Source organism: Acipenser ruthenus, chromosome 51 (assembly GCF_902713425.1).
Source record: "Acipenser ruthenus chromosome 51, fAciRut3.2 maternal haplotype, whole genome shotgun sequence".
Classification (NCBI taxonomy): Eukaryota; Metazoa; Chordata; class Actinopteri; order Acipenseriformes; family Acipenseridae; genus Acipenser; species Acipenser ruthenus.
The window spans coordinates 1,500,305-1,510,452 of NC_081239.1; the positions used below are offsets into that span (position 1 = coordinate 1,500,305).

The 10,148-nt window shown below is 39.2% G+C and overlaps 1 protein-coding gene across 1 annotated transcript in view; it reads right to left on the minus strand.

Moving 5' to 3' along the window:
- The window catches only part of LOC131722704 (uncharacterized), a 6,805-nt gene extending 3,275 nt beyond the window's left edge, over positions 1-3,530 (minus strand). The window contains exons 1-3 of the mRNA XM_059015684.1: positions 3,348-3,530; positions 2,350-2,399; positions 984-1,319 (exon numbers count right to left, since the gene is read on the minus strand). Of these exons, the coding sequence (XP_058871667.1) occupies positions 984-1,319; positions 2,350-2,399; positions 3,348-3,415 (454 nt within the window). The 5' untranslated portion in view covers positions 3,416-3,530. The remainder of the gene's footprint in view (positions 1-983; positions 1,320-2,349; positions 2,400-3,347) is intronic.
- Positions 3,531-10,148: the final 6,618 nt, after the last annotated feature.

Here is a 10,148-nt window from a genome sequence, read left to right on the forward strand (position 1 = left end):
CGAGAGTGTAGCTGCGCGAGCTGTCAGCACATCATAACCAATGTGCAGTTCAGAGGGGTGCAGCTCGAGATCTTCGGCTGACCCGTCGATTTGATTGGCTGTTTTGCTGTGTTCTGACTTAAACTCATGAATGTGCATTTCATTTCTATTAATGTGATCACGCACTGTCTGAAATAAACCTTGAAATATCTCACTTACTTCAAACGCAAAAGTCAAATGCTTCTAAATACCCCAGAGCGGATATTTAGGTTTTTGGGTTTTATTTGAGCGCTGTGCCTGCCTTTAATGTTATTTTGCGGCAAAGCCACGTGTAAAAGGGCCTAAATAAATAATTATGACTGATTTTAACCGGGCCGCCTCATAGCGGGCTATGGCCTTGTATGTGTTACCATAACGGGCAACAGTGGCTACGAGAGTGGGGAGGGTGGGCTTTCCTCGAGTCAACGAGTTGATGTGAGAGTAACCCACTTACGACTGTGCAGTCAAGATTTGTCCTGGCTTTTGAAATAAAGCGAAGTTCAGAGCTTTAGACTGTGCCGTCTCTTATTAAAAGGAGAACCTGACAACGGTGCTTAAGCGCCCCGTTTCGTTACAATACAAACCTAAATTTATGGTAGTAGGCTATACGTCAAGTATTTAATTGTACATTTGCGTGAAAATCCATCATAGGGATTTCAGCATTCTTTCTCACGGTTCTAAACTGTAAACAGAGTTCAAGGATTAATTTTAATATTTAAACTGTTATTTTAGGTTAGTTTGCCATGGATTTAAATGTATTTCACCGTATAATGACGAAGAAGAAAACAACTTAACGGTAAAATCGTGCAGATGTTAACAGTAAATTGCAGTTATCTTTACAGGAGACCATACAATGGTTGACAGTCTTTTTTAACCATAAAATAAGGTTTTATTTTTTTGTTGCTTTGTTTCAGTGGTGTGAGGGTGGGGACTGTACAGAGAGCACAAAAGTTAGAAATACTTACCTAGAACAGTTAAAACATAGATTTTACTGTAAAGACCGCCTGTCAATACGACAGTACATTCGTAATGCCCCTCATCAGACATCTGCACGTTCTCAATGAAAAGGGAGGCATTTCCCTCTCTGAATTTATCCGGGTAAACCTGCCCCCTCCTGGAGGCTGCCCTGTCCTGCAGCTGATCCACGCCACCAATGAAGTGCTGGATCTCTGTGCAGTTTGAATTCTCACAGTGGAGCCACCATACAGGCTTGTCTTGGCTCATCTTGGCAGCGTCAAACATGCATTCGATCCAGACGTCACTGCCGCGGACCCCTGTGATTTTTTTCACAAGACTCCCTCCTGAAAGAGCGTGGATGGAAAAACAAGTTTTCAGTCAATGGTAAGAAGGTGCGGGTCAGGCATTAATATAACTGACAAAGGAAAAGGTTGAGACTTTTCAACAAAGGGTTACTGTGGAGAACTGAATTCACATAATTGCAGCAGGAATGACTGAATATTATGGAAACAGCTGTTACCCAAGTTCTTCACTATAGGTATCGTAAATGTCTTTTTTAAACACTACTGCATGACTGAGGAAAAAAAAAAAATCATTTTCCATCTTTTTTTTCTTATTTTGATAATCTTAGCATAACCCCTCTAGACTTTTATTCCATTAATTATATATTTAGAACTTGATTATTATTTTTTGGATGCCTTTGCAACCTCATTTCTTGTATCTTCCCTTTATTATTTAAAGATTACCTACAGAAAGTTTTACACTTGTTTGAAATTAACTCTCTTTGCATGATGTAGCTTTCCAGCAACACAGTCGATATGTACTTTTGAGCAAACTGCATGGTGTAGCTTTCAGGCAACAAAATTTAATTTCGGAAATTAAAATTCTCAAACACACACCCATGTGTGTCCTTGGCGATTTATAAGCATACACACATTTACATTATGAAAAAAAAAAAATATCAACAAATTGTGTAGATTACAAGTCCCACCTCCTCCCATTGCATCATATTGAGCCCTGGACAGTCATTGGATTGTAAAACACGTTGATTACTGACAACATCATACAATGAAATGTTATCCTCCAGGGTAGAGATTGATAGTCATATTTTGTTGACTAAGGCAACAGGATGCATGCGGTAGAAAGTTAAATAAATGTAAAGTTAATTTTCAAGCATTGGGTCCTTTTTTTAGAAAGAAATTTCTTCACTTCAGTAAAACATGTTCATCTGTAAAGCACCTTCAGGCTTTGAGCCTCAAAACCCCTGCAGGTCAACTGCCAGTGAAGGTCAGTGACACTTACATATTGATATCGTTTAACCTGTTGTGTGTGAAGAAAAACACAAAACTAACGTAAAATAAAAAAAAAACCTACCTGTACATTGAATAACCAATAAGATCAGCCCAATAGAAAAAAGCTTCATTCTGTAAGAGAAATACATAGTTTGTTTCTCTAAAGGTTTACTGCGGTATAATACAGTGGATTATAATATTGATAACGACTCCTGCCTGTTTGAGAACACATTGCTTATAAACTGCAGTTGATGGTTTTGTTCTTGATGCACAATTAACATAACACATTGGAAACCAATTCAAAAAAAGGAAACAGAAATTAAATTTAAAATAAAAGGTGACACGCAAAATTACAAACGTGAATTAGTGTGGTGAATTAAAATCCTTAATATCAATTAAAACCGTGACAAATCTAATGTAAATCTGCAAAACGGATGGATTTGCAAAACTGACCACCTTGTCACATACATGCACACTTATTGTAGGCTATTGCTCTTTATCTTATCAAATATATAAAACCCTTTTTACATAAAATCATTTATTTAAAATCAAAAGCACTTTCGGCCACAGTAATTCTACAACGTAGCTAAAACACGGCAATATCTAAAATCTAATTAAGCAAAACACAGTATTCTCGGAGAATACAGTTGCAGTATCGAATTCGGTGACCCTGCTCATTGTGCGCATGTGCACAGCTATCTTATTTCCGTGTCACTACACATGCTCTGCAGATTTTTCAAAGCGGGTTCACGGCGGTTCAGCAGCTCCTGAGAAACACGCGGCGAACTCCATACATTTTAATTAACGCACCAAAAATACACCACGTAACATTGAAAGAGTAAGTTGAAAAGTTATAGCATTAAATCTACAAAGCATCAATGCTAATAATAAAAATAATATATTTTTAAACGATATTTATGGACCTCTGATAGAATACGAATTACCCGTGTGTTTTATATATAAACACACACACAACACTACGTATAGTACCGTATGATTACAGCAGGCATTGAGGAGAGAAAGTAAACAACGTTACATCGGTGATTTAACAAAAGAACGAGAATAAGCGGATCTACTCACCCCCACGAGCACAGCAATATACCTACAAGTCCCGTATATTTCTGCTTCCCTGAACTTCCAAAACGCATTCATAAATATATTGCAGAGCTGAGCGACAGAGACAAGTTGCGGTTCAAAGCAGTCGTAAACTGCTGTTTTGATTATTTCTATAACTTTTAGCGAACAATGGCTTGCTTGCATTCATTCCTCTCCCCCCCCGCCCCCCCGCGCAGCGCCAATGTCTCCTGTAGATGTCTCCTCCTTACTGTCGTCTCACAACCCCTTTAAGTCCCTCCCCGTTCCTCACTCATTGGTCCAACACTCACTATCCGTTTGTGTCTGCTCCTCCCCCCTCAGTGACGCACTCACACACAGATAGTCAGTTCAGTCACACAGGCACCGCCACACACAACAAATGCAAACAACTCTCAAGAATAACACAGTTTACAAACACACATTATTTACACAGTACTCCCATCCCTTTCCCCAGTCCATAATCAGGTCCATTCTCTTGGAAATGAGCTGCCCCCCCCCCCCGCTACAATATAAGCAACTTCTCAAACCAAACAATAAAAACAGAACACATCCGCTCACACCAGCAATGCTATCTGCTATGAATCTGTGAGTATCTATGCATCACGTGTATCTGTGCTTTCCTTTCACATCAGCAATGTAATCTTCCAGCCTTCTGCAATCACTAAACCTGTGTTAACCCTTTCCTAGCTTGACAGAATTGACCGCGTTTATTAGCCATGCCACACAATGAAATACATTTTCAAATAGGCTATTTGTACTTGCATTTCTGTTATTTACACAATGCGGTACAAAATGTCTGTAGACAGTTGATTTCTTACATCTGTAAAAAATGTCAATAAATTAGTGCAATTAACTGTAATTTGAGTGTTTAAAACAGTTATGTTTTACGTTTTAAATACAGTGAAGATAATTAACTAATATTTCAATGTAATTTTTTTCTTTTTAAGAAACATTAATTGAATGTTAAACATTTTAAAAACGCTTTGGATTAAAAATGTTCCGTTTTTAAATTAACTGTTAATTGCAGGTAAAGTTTTTTTTTTTTTTTTTTTTTTTTTTTAAATTTACGGTGTTCTACATTTCTGGCTATAGAAGCACGTTAAAAATCTTGGAAGTTCACTTAACTCAAAATATTGACTTTGGATCTCATAATTGACTCATTTTGTTAAAGAAACCCTACATTTAAGACTGTTGTTGTTATTGTTATTATTAATTGTATTGCTCATATGATTGTTTTTATCCCCTTAGTTTCACCCTTAGAGAACGTGTTTGACTAAAGGAAGCAGGCGCTGGCGTTCTAGAACAGTACCGCTGTGTGTTTACTTATTACAGGAACTTTTAAATGTCTTACAAACTAGCCTGACTGAGCACTTTGCATATTTTTTGTGTTACACGTCCCATTTCCCAATCGTGCAAAATACCAGTTGCACATTTGAAATTAAGCACCCGCGGCTCATTTGCATAAAGTACCCTAAAGGATGCTGGGACTGCAGGATTGTTGGGGATAGTTTTTACTTAATGTGTTATTGTTTACTAATTACTTATTGTGATTCTACTACAGAAGTTATAACGGAAGAAAAAAAAAAAACATTTGTTTATTTAAATACAAAAGTTCAGTTGACAGGATTTTTCTGAATAAGTTATTATAGATTTTTGATTACCCTGAATGCACAGGACCTGTGTGGTTTTGTACAGCGCAGAGAAGTAGTTTTTTCTTTGCAGCGTTCAATATTTTGCAATCTTTGTTGTAGACGCTATACTTCGTTTTAAATCTAATCTGTTAAACTTGAATTTTAACAGTGGTGTCATTATCCAAATTCCGAGAAGACAAGAGTGCTTGCATACATAAAGTTTTGTCTGATATTAATTATAAACTCACATGCAGCAATAAAATGAGCCTAAGCAGGTTGACAAAGACGGCGAGAGTGTAGCTGCGCGAGCTGTCAGCACATCATAACCAGTGTGCAGTTCAGAGGGGTGCAGCTCGAGATCTTTGGCTGACCCGTCGATTTGATTGGCTGTTTTGCTGTGTTCTGACTTAAACTCATGAATGTGCATTTCATTTCTATAAATGTGATCGCGCACTGTCTGAAATAAACCTTGAAATATCTCACTTACTTCAAAAGCAAAAGTCAAATGCTTCTAAATACCCCAGAGCGGATATTTAGGTTTTCGGGTTTTATTTGAGCGCTGTGCCTGCCTTTAATGTTATAATTGGCATCAAACCATCTCAGTTAATCAAATCACGGAAAAATAATGATAAAATAAGCGCAACTATTTTCCTACCTCTACATTCCTAAAACCAGAGTGATGATCGCTTCACCCTCGGTGCTCGGAGGTGGTAGCTACATAAAACAAAGACTTCACCCTAAAAATGAATAATTGTGGCGATTCGTTATGTGTTTGCATTATAAGAGCACCACTTACAATGCAGAACAATTCATTGTATTCCACCGCCTTTATTCTGCACGTTATTCGCCGGAGTAGAAAGAAGTCTTAGTTAATCGGCTCGTTTCACTTTAATAAAACGTATTGTAGCGATCCTCGGTTCCCGCAGGCAGGCGCACCACAGGGCGAGGCAATCCACACACAGGCAGAGTGCGGGCGGGACCTCTCGCACCAAAGCATAGAGCCGATACCGCTGTACAAAAGAGCCGGCTCCTTTGCAAGTGATTATGTCACCTACCAGCCCTACTGCTGCCTTACCCCGTGCACGCTACAGTATTTAAAAGGCAGGTACATTCGTAGGAAATATAAAAATTAATAATTTTAAATATCGATATTAAAATGAAATGGACAGTAACCTACTAAACACATCAATCACTCGACGCAAGTAAGATTTTGAAGAGCACAGAGGCTAGATACTAGCGGGACTTGGAAAATAATGTATGCACACAACGAGCAATGAAATGGATTTTATTTTGCGGCAAAGCCACGTGTAAAAGGGCCTAAATAGATAATTATGACTGATTTTAACCGGGCCGCCTCATAGCGGGCTATAGCCTTGTATGTGTTACCATAACGGGTAACAGTGGCTACGAGAGTGGGGAGGGTGGGTTTTCCTTATGTCAACGAGTTGATGTGAGAGTTACCCACTTATGGCTGTGCAGTCAAGATTTGTCCTGGCTTTTGAAATAAAGCGAAGTTCACAGCTTTAGACTGTGCCGTCTCTTATTAAAAGGAGAACCTGACAACGGTGCTTAGGCACCTCGTTTCATTACAATACAAACCTAAATTTACGGTAGAAGGCTATACGTCAAGTATTTAATTGTACATTTGCGTGAAATCCATGATAGTGATTTCAGCATTCTTTCTCACGGTTCTAAACTGTAAACAGAGTTCAACGATTAATTTTAATATTTAAACTGTTATTTTAGGTTAGTTTGCCATGGATTTAAATGTATTTCATCGTATAATGACGGTGGAAAACATATTGTATAAAAGAAGAAAACAACTTAACGGTAAAATCGTGCAGATTTTAACAGTAAATTGCACTTATCTTTACAGGAGACCATACAATGGTTTGCAGTCATTGTCAGTGAAAATGACCGTGCAGCTCGGCTGACAGTCTTTTAACCATAAAATAAGGTGTGATGGTGGGAACTATACAGGGCACAAAAGTTAGAAATACATACCTAGAACAGTTAAAACAGAGATTGTAGTGCAAGGACCGTCTGTCAATGCGACATTACATTCATAATGCCCTTCATCAGCCATCTGCACGTTCTCAATGAAAAGGGAGGCATTTCCCTCTCTCAATTTATCCGGGTAAACGCGCCCCCTCCTGGAGGCTGCCCTGTCCTGCAGCTGATCCACGCCACCAATGAAGTGTTGGATCTTTGTGCAGTCTGAATTGTCACAGTGGAGCCACCATACAGGCGCGTCTTGTCTCATCCTGGCAGCGTCAAACGTGCATTCGATCCAGACGTCACTGCCGCGGACCGCTGTGATTTTTTTCACAAGACTCCCTCCTGAAAGAGCTTGGATGGAAAAACAAGATTTTCAGTCAATGGTAAGAAGGTGCAAGTCAGGCATTAATATAACTGACAAAGGAAAGATTGAGACTTCTCAACAAAGGGTTATTTATGAAAATACGAATTACCCGCCCAAAGACCTAAAACTAGCCAAAAAGGTATGTATATCTTAATTCAACACCCCCCGCCTAATTATATATATATATATATATATATATATATATATATATATATATATATATATATATATATATCCCAGCACATAAGAAATGGCAGGTGTCCCGTCTTTTCATTTTGAAAACGTGGTCACCCTTAACCTACCAAGCACAAGACAGATACTCTGTGCGCACAACAATTCACTTATACTACCGTATGATTACACCAGGCATTGAGAGAAAGTAAACAACGTTACATCGGTGATTTAATAAACAAAAGAACGAGAATAAGCGGATGTACTCACCCCCACGAGCACAGCAATATACCTACAAGTCCCGTATATTTCTGCTTCCCTGAACTTCCAAAACGCATGCATAAATATATTGCAGCGCTGAGCGACAGAGACAAGTTGCGGTTCAAAGCAGTCGTAAACTGCTGTTTTGATTATTTGTATAACTTTTAGCTAACAATGGCTTGCTTGCTTACTTGCTTGCTTGCTTGCTTGCATTCCTTCCTCTCTCTCTCTCTCTCTTCCCGCCACTATCTCCCGCGCCTCTCTTTTATACTGTCGTCTCACACCCCCCTAAGTCCCTCCCCGTTCCTCACTCATTGGTCCAACACTCACTATCCGTTACTGGTCGTGTCTGCTCCTCCCCCCTCAGTGACGCACTCACACACAGATAGTCAGTTCAGTCACACAAGCACCGCCACACACAGCGAATGCAAACAACTCTGACCAAGAATAACACAGTTTACAAACACACATTATTTACAGAGTACTCCCAACCCTTTACCCAGTCCATAACCAGGTCCATTCTCTTGCAAATGAGCTGCCCCCCCCCTACAATATAAGCAACTTCTCAAACCAAACAACAATAATAGAACACATCCGCTCACCACCAGCAATGCTATCTGCTATGAATCTGTGAATATCTATGAATCACGTGTATCTGTGCTTTCCCTGCACATCAGCAATGTAATCTTCCAGCCTCCTGCAGTCGCTAAACCTGTGTTAACCCTTTCCTAGCTTGACAGAATTGACCGCGTTTATTAGCCATGCCACACAATGAAATACATTTTCAAATAGGCTATTTGTACTTGCATTTCTGTCTTATTTACTTCTTATGCTCATACATGGACACGTTAGCAGGCTGGATCATTTACTTCGGTGGGCTTAGGAGTTCAGGAGTTCTCCCAAGTGCAATATGGCATTGTCACTTTTTCCCATGTTTGTCTCCATTGCATTTACATCCATGGTGACCAAAAGGTAATATTATTATACTAGACAGGCATGTGTGTGTGTGTGTGTAGTACATCAAGATGATATCTTGAATACTTTGAAAAGATCCAATCTCTCAAACATGGCCCCTTTTCAGTGCTCAATTTCAACCAGTAAATATTTGGGGATTTTTTCCTAAAACACTTGCAGGTACTTCCATATGCAATATCAAAAGAATTGGAGATGGCGAGTTGAGGAGCATTGGTCCATTTGACCTGGAGTGACCCACCTGTATTTGTCTTCTGTGGTTAATTGCTCGGGTGCACTTTCATTAAGACAACTGTAAAGAAACCGGATCAGTGCCAAAAACACACACACATTTAAAACACTTTATTTTTATTTTTATTGAAGCATAAGATTATTATACAGGCTATTTTAGAACATGGAATCTGAATATACAAATGCTGAAATGTAAAAGGACAAAGATATAATATATGCTGAAAAAAGCGAGTCAGAGTGGAAGTCATTTATCTCTTAAAACAAAAAAAAATATTCCTCAATATAAACTTTAATTCAAATTGTAATATTTAGTACCACTAACAGTCAATTTCCTGATCTTGAATTTTCTAAGGAAACGTACAACAGATGAAATTAATAATAATATTATTTATTTCTAAGCAGATGCCCTTGTCCAGGGCGACTTACAGTCGTAAACAAAAATATAAAAAACAATACCATTGACGACCATGACATTTAATCAACAGTATGTACAGGACAGTATAGAATAAAAAATGGCAATGACATGTTTATTCACAATTGGAGATTCTCCATATACTGGAAACGGGGAAAAAAAAAAAAAAAAAAAGTCTCCAACTTCTCTGCGGGGGACTTCATTCCCAGCTTGGGAAAAGAACACATTCGATAAAACTTTTTTCTATAATTTAATAATTTTACCCAATTTCTCCCAATTTGAAATGGCCAATTGTATTTTTAGGCTCAGCTCACCGCTACTACCCCTGCGCTGACTCGGGAGCCGAGAAGACAAACACACGCTGTCCTCCGAAGCGTGTGCCGTCAGCCGACCGCTTCTTTTCACTCTGCAGGCCCGCCATGCAGCCGACCTAGAGCCTCAGCGTCGGAGGACAACACAGCTCTGGGCAGCTTACAGGCAAGCCCGCAGGTGCCGGTCAGACCATAGGGGTCGCTGGTGCGCGGTGAGCCGAGGACACCCTCGGGTTCTTGGGTGATCGTGTTCCCAAAAACAAGTACATTAAACCCTAGTTTGTATTACTCACCTTGTAACAAACTTACCCAGTGTAAAGCAACTAAACACCTAGGTAATAGCTGTATACTGACACCGAGCATAAATCAAATACTACGCTCCCAGCAACTAAATCAGTACAGCATAAAACAAGGATTTCACAGGAACCAAGAGAG